Source organism: Typopeltis vanoorti, chromosome 23 (assembly GCF_054136105.1).
Source record: "Typopeltis vanoorti isolate ZY-2024b chromosome 23, IOZ_Tvanoo_1.0, whole genome shotgun sequence".
NCBI lineage: Eukaryota > Metazoa > Arthropoda > Arachnida > Uropygi > Thelyphonidae > Typopeltis > Typopeltis vanoorti.
The window spans coordinates 35,224,859-35,239,036 of NC_143571.1; the positions used below are offsets into that span (position 1 = coordinate 35,224,859).

Here is a 14,178-nt window from a genome sequence, read left to right on the forward strand (position 1 = left end):
GAAAAGCTGGGGTGGTCGAGAATCAGTTGAATTATAAGAGAGAAATTAGCCAAAATTCTAAACTAGCAGTATACAAGACAGTGTTCAAACCAGTTTTAAGTTATGGATATGAGGGTTGGAATAGAAATAAAGCACTTGATGGAAGACTGACCACAGACTTGAGATTTCTGAGAAAAATTAGGTCTAAAAATATTGCTCAATGGCAAAATCAGGTTAGAAAAATTGCATTTTTATAAATGTCTAACTTTTCTTGCGAATGTGTTAGTTTTCGGCAATTTTTGTAATAGACGGTTGTCAACTTGATCTCAATATTTTGATAAGACGTCAGTCGCTAACGTATTCTATGAAATTAGGAATTAAAAGGCTCCTAAAAAAAGCAGTGTCATGTGATTATGTATTCCATTACTGGAAACATCAGAAGTAAACAAAGACTTAATAACTCTATCGGCATCAAATAAAATCCTGTCTAAAAAAAAATAATAAAATTTTGCTTCCTTGTTTGCATGAGTTTAATATGTATGAGGAGAAAAAAAAAGGAGATTCAGATTTCTTGAAAAACAATATATCATGTTACACAAGAGCTTAGAAAGCCAAGACGTATTGAGTACTTTTTCTCTCACCTCGTTGAACTGTGAGCGAAAGGCCAAAAAGACTTTCGGTGATTTCTGTATTTCACCTGAGTTTCTAATTCTTTTACGTAAGTTCTCGAGTGATTCCACCCCTGTTAGCAGGCGCGTACCATTAGGGAGTATCCAGAATTAACTTGCGGCGAAGAGACACTGCTGGAACTCGAACAAAGGGAATTAAAATTCCAGCTTCACTTTGATGCATGAAGTCATTAGCATGTTGTTTTGCGACACGAATAGAATTAATCTACTTTCTTCCCGGCAACTAGCAAAGAAAACAAACTCTTACATGTGTGTTGTAAGCTTAAATACTGTTCATCTTATCATCCCGTTTGTGTTGCTACACTTTTGAGTTCGATCTTGCCAACGAATGCATTCATAAATCAGCTTTTCACAGCATTTTAGAGTTGATTTCGGATGTTCAATTGGCTTCATAATATGTTTCACTGAAGTAATCTCTCGCGGAATATTTTAGAACAGAAAACAAGCAACAACAAAAAAACTTAATTGCATCTAACATTAAGAATTAAAGATGAATCTCTACACGAAAGTAGATAGTACGAAATTTTCCAATGATTTTTTTTTTATCTCTTCAAGTTTCTCGTTTGGCATTTCAACCTTAATCGATTATCGATGTTTACATTAACGTACTTTTCGAAAGAGATTCCTCTGCAGTGCAACCGTGTTGCTGCTAAATAAATTATCTCAATTGCAAAGTGAGTTTTCGGATGTATTATTATAGCATTTTTTTTAATCATTGTTATGCCGAAAGTTCTGGAGAAAATAATACAATTTGCATTTTATAAATAAGCGCAAAACAAACCAAGTAATATTTAAAAAAACTAAATGGTAAATGAATTAAAATAACTGCAAAATATGCTAATATGTAATTACATTAGCACGAAATTATAAATAAATCATTATAAAGAATGCTTATTTACACACACACACACACACACACACACACACACACACACACACACACACACACACTAATATAGACAGATATCCATTTGTTTCTCGGTTCTTTACTTTATGCGGATGATGTTATACTTCGAAATAAATCTGCTACAAGTCTCCAAGATTCTCTGACTAAATTCAATTGCTGTTGTAACAGATATGGTATGAAGGTCAGCAATAAAAAGACAAAGACAAAGAAAATAGGCAGAATCATTGAAAATGTCAACTGTGTTGTGAATGGAGAACTTGTGGAACAAGTAAAACATTTCAGCTACTTAGGCACGATTTTTAGTGAAGATGGTAAATTAAATATAGAAATAGACAGCAGAATCAGCAAAGCTAGTAGGGTGGGAAGTCAATTGAATAAATTCATATGGAATGAGAGAGAAATTAGTCGGAACACTAAATTAGCTGTATATACAAGACAGTGTTCAAACCAATTTTAACTTATGGATATGAATGCTGGGTTAGAAATAAAACACTTGACCAAAGACTTCAGACCGCAGATATGAGAGTCCTGAGAAACATTAGAGGGGTGAACAGATGGCATCAATGGCAATAGCATATTAAAAACGAGGATATTAGGAAAGAACTTGATATTGTCAGCATCCAGGAATGCGTTAGCAGAGCTAATCTCAGGTGGTATGGTCACTTAAACAGAATGGGAGAGAAAGGATTAGCAAAACAAGTGTTCCCTGCCAGGTTGACAGGAAGATGACCCAGAGGAAGACCAATGTATAGGCGGATTGATACTGAAAAGTGTCTTAGAAGATAGAAATATAAGATCGGATAATGTTGGAGTCTTGAGAGGTAACAGACTGATTTGGAGGAAAATTGTAGATAGGAAGTTAGTAATGATGTAAATTTTTCATGTAGTACTATCATATCCTGTACACCCCTTGAGGGGTATACATCAGGAATTTGATGATGATGATGATGATGATGATGAAGATCCATTTGTTTATTAGTAATTCAAGAATTTCTGCAATGTATTAATTTCATTATGTAAGCATAATTAATAATTTTAACATAAATTATAAATTATAGATCTGAAATATGAATATTTCAGATCTCATGAGATCTTTATTTCGGAATGAGTTATTTCGAAACCAGAACTTACAGCAGTTTTTTTTAAAATATATAACAAAAAAAGAAAGAAAGAAAGAAAATCGACTGTTATATACAAAAGTCAAAGGAAACTAAAGTGGTGTTTTTCTTTTAGCGAAGACTTATTTTCTTTCCTGGGAAAATACGGTAATTAAGCCATAGAATGAGCCTTCTTAGCTCAGTCGATATAGACGAATCCTTTTGTTCGGAAAGACCTAGATTCTTCGATTTCTTTCTACCCTTTTATACACGCAAATCTACAGACATAGAACGCTCCTGGGAATGATGGTAGCTCTGCAATAGTCTCCGGCTAGGAAGTAGTAACTTCTGACTGTCTCGGATTCAAATGCCAATAATGGTATCTTGGATGCTTCTATACGCTAACAACAACAAGTAATGGAATAATACGTCGATTCCAAAGATGCTGTGCAATAGTCAACCACAAGAGCTTTTGTATACACTTTTATGAGTACTTCTAAATCAGCTTACATACAACTCCACAAAAGCGCATTGCGAGGTATAATGGCGTCTTTGAGAAGTTGTATGCTGATTTAGAAGTACTCATAAAAATATATATACAAAAGGACATGATTGACTGCGTGTATGTGTGTGTATGTGTGTGTGTGTGTATATATATATATATATATATATATATATATATAAATCTTTATATATATATATATATAAAGTATTTTATATATATATATATATATATATATATTTAAATTTAAATTTAATGCTTTTAATTCAAAAATTTGAGAAAGTGATAATAAAATGAATATCTATCTATATGTTAATGTCAGCGCTTTGCTTTATGCGGATGATGTTATACTTCTAAATAAATCCGCTACAAGTCTGCGAGATTCTCTGACTAAATTGAATAACTGTGTGTACACTTCTGTTTAAAATTCAACAACAGGCTCACTCGCACTTTGTCATACTCTCGAGGAATTAAGCAAGGATGTCCTCTCTCGGCACTGGCCATAGAACCCTTCTTAAAAAGAGTACACGACACCATCATCTCCAAACGAACTTGCATAATAGAGCCACATCAAAAAATTGCCCTATCAGCATATGCCGATGACGTCACTGTAATAGTCCGAAATGAAGAAGAAATGACAGTAACCGAGGAAGCACACAGACTATATGCACAAGCCTCAGGGGCCAAATTAAATTCTGCAAAAACGTACCTGGTCAAGCGAAGGACAAAGATACTTAGGTGTGCACCTTGGCAACACCAAAATATATAACACACTGAACTGGACACAGCTGCACAACCGTTTTAAACCGGTGCTAGGTAAATGGAACAGCGTTCGTTCCATGTCTTCACTTAGAGGAAGAGTACTAATGGTTAACCAGATGGCTGCGAGTGTCTTGTGGCATACCCTCAAAGTACTCACACCTCCTGAAGAATTTCTCCACCACATTCAAAAGGAAATCAAACGTTTCCTCTGGACCAAAACTCACTGGACAACATACCCTCAACTCTGCAAGCCACTCAGCAAGGGAGGTCAAGGTCTGATTTCCCTTGAAAACAAGATTAGATCCTTCAGGATAATCCTCCTCATAAAGACACTTCAATGCAATCACACTTATGTGAGATCTGCGATATAAATCGAAGTGTGCCAAACCATATTCCGACATACAGTGGAGACTATGGCATAGCATCTTGCCAAGTCCTTCAAAGCTCTACAAACCTTCGATTACATCACGAAATCATCCACCAGAGGACTTACACTTTCCACAATCCTCCGAATGGCCAGTCCTGCACCATCTCCTCTTAAACTACCTCATTTTTACAAAGATGCTGTACAGCGGTGGAAAAACACAGGCCTGCATCACACACTTACAGGATCAACAGAGTCAGCTGTACTAACAGAACCACTTTTTTCGAACAGAAACATAAGAAGTCTCACAACTTGCCAGCCCTTTCTTTTCCCTACATGGAACTGGGCAGGAATAAGAGTCAGGGGACCTCCTAACCCATACCCTAAAGTGGAAAGCATTCACAAGCCTACCAATGAAGAACCCCCAAAACTGAAAAGCAATATCAACAGCTGCAAGCCTCCATTATAAAAGCCTATCCAGATATCGCTACACCTCAGGAAATCCGTATTCCTTCTAGAAACTGCTCGGGGCCGACATTTCATCTTGTACAATCTGAAGCCTCACTTCCAATTCTTCCCTCCAACTACAAGAAAATATACCACTTCCTGGTGTCAATTTCTCCAACCTCGGCCTTCTTATATTCATCCTTAACCCTCTCATCTACAAAGCTGCATATGCCACTCAGTTTTCAGTGGGATCTGCCATATAAATCGAAGTGTGCCAAATCAGATTCCGACATACAGTGGAGACTATGGCATAACATCTTGCCAAGTCCTTCAAAGCTCTACAAATTTCAGCTAAGAGAAACGGATCTGTGTCTATTCTGTGACGTTTCAGGTACCTTGGAACATATATATATGACCTGTCCCGCAAACAAAGTGATAATCACCTATGCCCCTGAATACTGCCTCTAGCACCTGTAACTACTCACACAGCCAAGAAGACTACTGGAATTTAGTCCACACAAAAGAAAAACAGACACAGAACATGCAATTTCCTCTTCATCTGCGCTAAGGCCGTCATCTACAGGTTCTACCTAAAACAGACAAGAAATAACCAGCACCCATCCATCACTGAAACTGCACAAACCCTCATGTACATCCGCCGTCGGAAACTAAAAAGCAGGATTTTATTGGAACTTGAGTACTTCAAAGAAACAAGAACTGTCGCGAAATTCATAGAGGAGTGGAATCCAACTGGTACCCTCTTCTGGATTGGCGACGACAATGTGCTTCATCTGAAAGATAACTAAGACTGAAACTGAACTGTAAATTTTGAATTCATTTATTGCATTCTCTATTGCACACCCGAAAGGAAAATGTTTCTTTCTCTGTAATATATACACTTATATACTTATAATATATAAATAGTCCTTGTTACCTATCGTGTAAATGTTTATTTTAACAAGTTAAATAATAAAAAAAAATCTATATATATATAGGATATTAAAGCAACTGATATAACAAGAAAGAGCATACTAGTAGAGAGTTATGAAGATCACTTAATTCTTGAATTCTTGTCTGTTCTTTCTTGTGGTTACATCAGTTGCTTTCATATCATTTTTGTTCTAGGTGTTTATCAAAACTGTCCAAACCATCCCCTTGTATCTGTATGTAGATAGTAATTTATGTAGTAAGTGGTAGTCGTAAGTAAGGAAATACTATTATGAAGAATTTTAAAAATTTAATTGGAAATTTTTTTGAAATTCACTTTTTATTTTAAATTAATTTTTAATTTTGAAAATTAAATTAATTTTTAATTAAATTATTAATACTTTAATTTAATTTAATTTCAGTATTAAATTTCATTAATTAAATTAAAATTTGAAATTCGATTCTTGTTTTTGAAAATTCAATTTTTATTTATTTTTGAAAATTCTGTTTTTTATTTGTTTTAAATATTTAATTTTTAATTAATTTTTATTATTTTAAAATTCAAGTTTTAATCTTTTTAAAAATCTCTTATTTTTAATCTTTTTAAAAATCTTCTATTTTTTAATTTTTAAAAAAAAATTAACTATCTAGTGTTTTTTAAAAATTGAGGCTTTTATTTTTTTTAATTCAAATCTGATTTTTACTTCAATTATTTAAATTCATTTTTAATTTAATTTTTTAATTTATTTTTAATTTCCTTAGCGGATGTATTGCTTTTATTTATTTAAATTTAATGTTTTTAATTCAAAAATTTGAGAAAGTGATAATAAAATTAATTTTTGTAGTAGTAAATTTGAATATAGAATAAATATACATAGTAAAGAAACGACTGTAAAACAAGCAATAAAAGTAATCCAAGAACAGTAATATATAATTAAATATTGCAGATAAAGGCTAATTAGGTGATCGATAAAAATAATGAAATTTAATTCCAGGTGTTCCATCGCCATCAGTGACGTGGTGGCGAGCCTCCTTACTGCTGGACGACAGCTATTTACACACAACTCAGGGTATTGTACGCAATGAACTGTTCATCCCCCTCTTACAAAGGGGAGATCTAATGGCTGTATTCACTTGTCAGGCATCAAACACTAACCTCACTGTGCCCACGTCGAGCACCATAACCCTAGAAATGAACTGTAAGTATCTGAAGGGTGTACAAGTATTGAATAAACAAATGTTGATATATTTAAAAGTTACGACAGTATTTCGAACTGTAATTTTAGATATTTGGTTCTCCTTAATGCAGTAGCTGGGCTTCAAATGCTCTTAGTGGTGCGCCAAACTTGTTATCGATCACACTACTGTAATTCCTACAAAAGAAAAAACTTGCAGAGTGGACATCACATGAAGATATTTCTAAGAAATTTTAATAAATAAAAACATTACAGGAAGTTCTCTTGTCAACCACAATCTAAATTCATTACAAGTATACCACTGTAAATTAGAAGAATTTTGTTAGAAGTATTTTGACAAATTATTTTTTAGTCAGTATTGCACCCAACGTATATCAATGTTAGGATTTTTTTTTCTTCATTTTTTTGAATCTTTAATTCATACGAATTGTTTCCTTTATTATCTTCCTATTTACATTATATAACAGTATTTTATGATATGGTAGGACTGGAATGGATTTCTTTCCTAAAAAAATGAAAGTAAAATTATCTAGGGTTTTAAGAAATCTTGTGTCAGCCCATTAGGATATTAACTCAGAAGACCATTTTCCTTCATACGACCACGGATCCAATTCTAAACGATTATGGAGCATTTGAAATATAACTTCATATCTTGCGAGAGCAATTGTGGACGTTTTCATAGACATGCCAGCACAATGTTGGCATTTAAGGCGTCAAACTGTGCGATGTGTAATACTAAGACTTACATCATTAATAAAAATAACTGCTAATACTCATTTACATTTTTCCAATAAAGATTAAGCAAATATGAATTTTGTTTGTTAGTTTTGTAACACCAATACGACTGTTATTGGTAAATAGAGCAGTGATTTCTAGACAAAGAATTGCAGATTCAGGTATGTTCACCAACTACCACCTACAGTTAGTGCCACCACAGAAAGATAACGTGATTAACCCCACTCGCTGTTTAAATAACCAAGAAAATTGCTTTTAAGAGTCTTGGATAAGCGACATGATGAAGGACTGCATCCAACGAATTCATTACGAAACTGAGAAGGAGGTTGCTGTCTTTGGTTTATTCGATTATCTCCGCTTACCGATGAGGCTGTTTACTGGCGATTGAATCAGCAGAGCTCGAGAAAACTCACACAAAATAGGAGAAAAGTTTCAACGTATTTTTTTGTGTATATGTGTAGCGTGTTATTGTTAATGACGAACTTATTCTACGAACACGTCTTCTCGCAACTTCTAACAGTGATATTTATGTAATTGTTAAGAAAGAACATGGCAACCGTCTTTAAGAAGATTCCTCTGCAAACGTAATTGCACATGTAACTTCCAGTAGGAAATGACACACCCATCCCTTCCTATATTTTAGTAGAGGTGTCGCTCGCATAAGTCACTGGATGAGCAATTCCCTAATCGATAGATGGATCGGTCGCGTCGGTCCACAAAATTTTCCTCTGGTGAACTCAGGATTGCTAAAAAGAAATGAATTAACAGCTAACAACACCATTTTGAACATTTAGGAAATCGAACTGCAAAGCGTATTTTTTCAGTAAATACTTGTTTCTTCATGTCATGTTAATTTTCAAATAGAATTCTACAACAGTTGAGAATCAGATTCACGTTCATATTTATAACCGGGAAAGATCTTAAAAGATCTTCGTATTAATAGAAAATCTGCGGATATTCTACAACCCTAAATTACTTGCCTTCACGTACGATTAGTAGCTGTGAAAGCTTACTAGTTTCAAATTCTTGTAATCCTTGTAGCAAGAATAAGTTGAAATGAACGACCTATGATATTATGGTACTGATAAGGATGAAACATATGCATCCACCAATCCAACAGAAAGAACATAACTTGATAACTCAGCTTGAAATTAATGGTCAAACTCTAGATTTGAATTTTTCGATGAGTTAGAAGTTATTTAAATCTCTTTTTCAAGAATAGAATTTCCAAGGATATCTACTCATCGCTATTTTCTAAATAATACATATATTTTTTTAAAATTTCGTAAGACGTTTTTGTTCTGGTACTAATGGTGTTCTGCTGGACATCACCTTAACCGTAAAGAATACTGACGTTTCAGCCATTCTTCAAAAGTGGGCTTTACTTCTTTCCCTCCGAATGTCAAAAAAAAAAAAAATCAAGAAGAATAAAATAAATATTACTACTACTACTACTGATAATAATAATAAGAAGAAGAAGAAGAAGAAAAGAAAAGAGTCGAATGAAGAATAATATATGGGAATAACACACTATTGAGTGAAATAAATAACCTAAGAAAATCAGCTGGACACTTGGTTTACAAGATGATATTGATCTTGGATATAAGAAATAGAGCGGTTTTCTGATGAAGAAAAGCAAAGTTCGTTTGTACTCCAAAAGGACTATTCTGGACAAAACAAAACGTGAGGAATTATAAATCAGGTGGATTGTAACCTTTGAGAACAATTTGTAATGTTTGGAACAAAAATATTATTGATTTGGTAATAATATTATATGATAAAAGCGAATTTTATGTCTAAAACAAATAAAGGGGAAAATGGGATTTTATGGAAACCCTGATAGAAAAGTACAGTTTATTTTCGTGTTTACCGGTGGAAAAAAAAAAAAAAAGGAAAATTCTTATTATCAGATGTGATTACTGAAATCAAATTATTTGCCAAGTGGTGTTAAATTACGTTCGATCTGATCTAGTTCTTAATCTGAAGGAGTTGCCTATCCATGACGCGGATGAAATATAAGATAATTCTTAAAAGAATAGAACTAAAACGATATGAAATAAAAACCAGAAGAAATCTAAAAAAAAAAAAAAACCGAAGTTATGGTTTAGTTACAACAACGTATCTTAAAGAGTATATATATATATATATATATATATATATATATATATATATGTTGTTACTCTGAGTACCAAAAAGGCTAAGTAGCTGCTTTTTCCCAAGCGATACTCGCATTTTAACGTTCTGTTAATCCAACTAACATCAGTAATCAGATTAAACTAAATGATCGGTCGCCTTGAGGGTTCTAATAACCCAGTTTCAAGATATGTAAATAATATAACGGCAAACATAGGGAGATATTAATAATATTTTAATAATAATAAAGTGTGTATGGTTTGGTTAAAATAAATGTTCGATTAAATGTCTCGCTAAAATTACTTATAAAAAATGAACACCGCCATATTATAAAATTAGCTGAACAGTTTATTTCAGTACTAAATGTTTTTTTTTTAATTTAAATAAATTGAATAGAAATAAAACCCTAATAAAAAAAAATAAAAATAGCCAATATATCAACATTAACAGTTCTGTTAATGCTGCATTTTGTTTTTCTGAGATAGCATTTCTTCCTTTTATTTATTTTATTTTTCGTTTTCTTTTTCACCAAACGAACGCCTCTGCAGTGAAACCCCTAGATGTGCGAATCACAAGTCCGCAACATCCGTTGTCGGCCAGCAGGAAGGCGATGCTGGAATGTGAGTCTTCAGGATCCCGTCCAAGAGCTATTATGTCGTGGTGGAAAGGAAGCAAAAAACTACACAGCGGAAATGACGTGGTTTCTGATAACGGCAATTTGACCCTCACCACCCTAACCTTTGTTCCAACACCTGAAGATAACGGAAAGCGATTTGTTTGCCGAGCGGAAAACCCATCGTTTCCAGATAGCGCACTTGAGGACGAAAGAATTGTTAGTGTTCATTGTAAGTGAATCATAATAGAAAGTAATGATAAATTCTAGTTAGCCCAAATGTCTATTGAGTTATTAATATGTTAATTAAAATGATGTAGTTTATTTATTTATATTGGTTATAACTTCAGGAATATATACATATACGTAATCATTAAGCACCATACCACTGCAAACGACATAATGTCTAAAACTAATTAATCTGTCTAGCCTGACCTCTGCCGGTAAAAAACATATAAATAAAAATACACGTTAAAATATTTATTTATTTGACCACAAGAGACATGCGCTAGACAGACTAATTCGTTTTAGACATTATGTAATTTTCAATGGTATGGTGCTAATTGTTTTAAGTTTTTTATTTGTATTTCTTTCAACTAGTTGTTGAGTTCATAAATGTAGTATAATGAATGTTGAAAAGGTAATTGTTAAAGAGATTTGTCTTTTCATTTATTGTGCATTTTACTCACTACGATTTTGATTCTTTGTCAGGAAAGCGGTATTGTACGCATGCGCATGCTCTATTAATATTATGCTTGGCATTGTTATTAAAAAAATGACATTTTTAAAAAAATCAGATACGGTAATCCAATATATGTAAAAACACTAGTTTGTATAACAATGTTAGATGTCAAAACAAGTTCTTTTTTTTTTAATTAAAACTTCCTCCACAGAAATATATACGATAATAATAAGCATGTAATGAGTGTTGGTTGTAGCTGAATGTACCTCCAGATGTATTAGTAATTATAAATATCACTGAATTAATGAACTCGGCTATAGTGACAAGCAAAGATGTTGCAGTGATCTGCGGAATATCGCTGATGCTATGCCAGATGTTACTCCACTAGGATGAGTCTGCGAGAAGGCTTCTTTTTCTTTCTACTCTAAGAGAAATAAATCGGTAGTTATCTGAATCATCGGAGCGAAAAAACATGCGGCTTCCACCGATGTCAAAAATTAGGAAAGAAATTCTTTACATTTATTGAAGTAATAAAGTAACACATTAGCGATCCTTTCTTGGATTACGTTTTTTTTAAGATAAATAAAAAAAAATAAGTTTCTGTTAATGAGCTTAGGGAGTTGCTTAGTGAAATGGAAACAGCTAAATAGATGATATTTTTCATTGCATTCTTCTTGCTCGAATGAATAAATAAAAATCAAGAATTATTTTCAAATGCAAGTGCGTGTCTTCAATCTGAAGCTTTTTTTTCTTTATAAACTATTTTATTATAATATTTTCCTCTCCATAAAACTTTGCCCTGTTGTATTACCCATTCTTTACGTTACATTTATTTTTTAAAAAAGTAATGCACAATGGAAACAGCATTAAATTAAAACTGTTAAAAGGAAGCTCATATTCCTAGGCAGCAGATGATTTTCATTCTACAGCATGAACTACTACAGTATTTACTTACTAAGTTAGAAGTTGGAACTGTACTAGTATAGTGCAGCGTTTTCGACATTGAAAGTGGGACTAATATATATAAAAAAGCAGCTCATTTAGGAATTAATCATAAAAGTTTTTTTAGTTATATTTTAGAAATTTAAAATCATAACAACTAGTCGCATCTTTAGACATGAAATCGATATTTTTATCTAAACGAAGTTATAATATTTTACTAGAATTCAAATACCGTTAAAGTTGCTCATCGATGAGTAATATTCTTAATAATGCTGTATACATCCTATACATTCTATATATGATATAGCCTATATCAGCACATAACTAGGAACTTTTCTTGAACTAATAGAAAAAATCAATCAATTATTCGAAGTCACAGTGTTGCCATATGTCACTAGAATACAAGATGAAATATTGATTGTTTAGTACGCTATCTCTGTTCTCTACTGTAATATTTAGTGGGATTTAATTTGGACAAGCGCATTCGTTTTCTTCGTTTTCCCATTGGGAGATTTAGTGCAAGTGAAAGTCTTTATGTGCGTGTGTCTGTCCGTCAATGAAGAGAAAAAAATTCTTTATGAGGACTTGTATAACTGAGAATGAGTCATTTGATCTCATGGTGGTAGAAAATAGGCTTTCTTTCCAGAAGTAAAAATGCTGCCATTAAAATCTCCAAAACAAACAAATAAATCGAAAAACTCATGCTGTTAACACATAATACAAGCATACTTACGTTGTTCTGACTGTAATTCCAAACAACCTCAATTTCTGAAGTCAATTCACAAGTGTGTGTGTGTGTGTGTGTGTGCACGCACGCACGCACGCACACACACACACACACACACACACACACACACACACACACACACACACACACACACACACACACACACACACCATAGGGAGAGAAAGAGAATAATTGATCTATTTCTCAATCATTCTCGCATTCAGAAGTGAAGAAAAATTTATTAACACTAAATTGTGTGTCAGACAATTCCAGCCTTAGTTTATTTTTGGAGAATTTATGTTAAATTTATGATCCGAGAAAATGAGGTTGAACTCGTGATTTCATTTGTAGAAGCGCCAGTATTACAAACATGCCTTCGTCACTGTTTTGACAACTTACTGGTTGCCAATTCGTGTATATTGAATCTCACATTCACACATGGCTACACGAAACCAATTTCAAAAAAAAGTGGGGCAATTTCACACACACATCATTCTAAAAGAAATCGTTCATGGCACGTTTTTCTTCCATTTCAAAAGACGTATTTCTCAATTTTAAGCAATATTTCGTGTTCTCACTTAAATCAACATATGACCGAGTAGTGTAGGTAATATTATCTGCCGTTTCTTCTTCATGTTGCTGCACACACACACACACACACACACACACACACACACACACACACACACACACACACACACACACACACACACACACACACACACACACACACACACACACACACACACACACACACACACACACACACTCCTCTCTCTCTAACTGACATGTGTCAATAGAGATAGGAAGGAGGAGGAAGGATGCAATATAAGAGATGAAAAGCAACTCGATGTGCATCGTGATGTAAAGGAGTGACCGGTGACTTTAAGATATATTTATTTAATATAACACTGAAGATCTCCTTCTCCTTTCTAGAAAGCGTTCCAGAATTATCATTTTGGCCTGCCTAATGATGCAAAACGCATTCATACAACAGATAATAGATAATAATAATTATTATTACAAAAAAGTATTTCATGGATATCTTAGAAGAACGAGACGTAAATGATTGAAGCATCTAAATTAGGTGGATTCGTGCCTGGTTGTGTGTTAAAATGATCGAATATAGGCTGAAATCTAAATGTGAGGATAATTTATTTATTTAATACGACCATACAAAATTTAAGCTAAGTAAGCACTATAAAGCAATAACAGTGGTAGAAGATGTTATATTTTTTTTATATTGTTTTTAATTATGGCCCAAGCATCTAAGGTTGCGAAGATTCCAATTATGTCTGTTTACCCTCCCCCCAAAAATTGAAAATTTGTTTCAATAAGATATTGGACTATATATAATATAATAAATAACTACGTTTGTTCTTCTGGTCAGTTTTGTTTTTTATTTTATTGGTTAGAAAACACGAGTTTTCTAACCAATAAAATAGATGTATAGATGCAATAGATTTCTAACCAATA

The 14,178-nt window shown here is 33.2% G+C and overlaps 1 protein-coding gene across 1 annotated transcript in view; it reads left to right on the forward strand.

Annotated features, from left to right (window-relative positions):
• LOC150093776 (nephrin-like) overlaps positions 1 to 14,178 on the forward strand; it is a 200,110-nt gene that overhangs the window by 157,176 nt on the left and 28,756 nt on the right. Inside the window, exons 4-5 of the mRNA XM_090413068.1 lie at positions 6,670 to 6,873; positions 10,287 to 10,583. Coding sequence (XP_090269194.1) covers positions 6,670 to 6,873; positions 10,287 to 10,583 — 501 coding nt within the window. The remainder of the gene's footprint in view (positions 1 to 6,669; positions 6,874 to 10,286; positions 10,584 to 14,178) is intronic.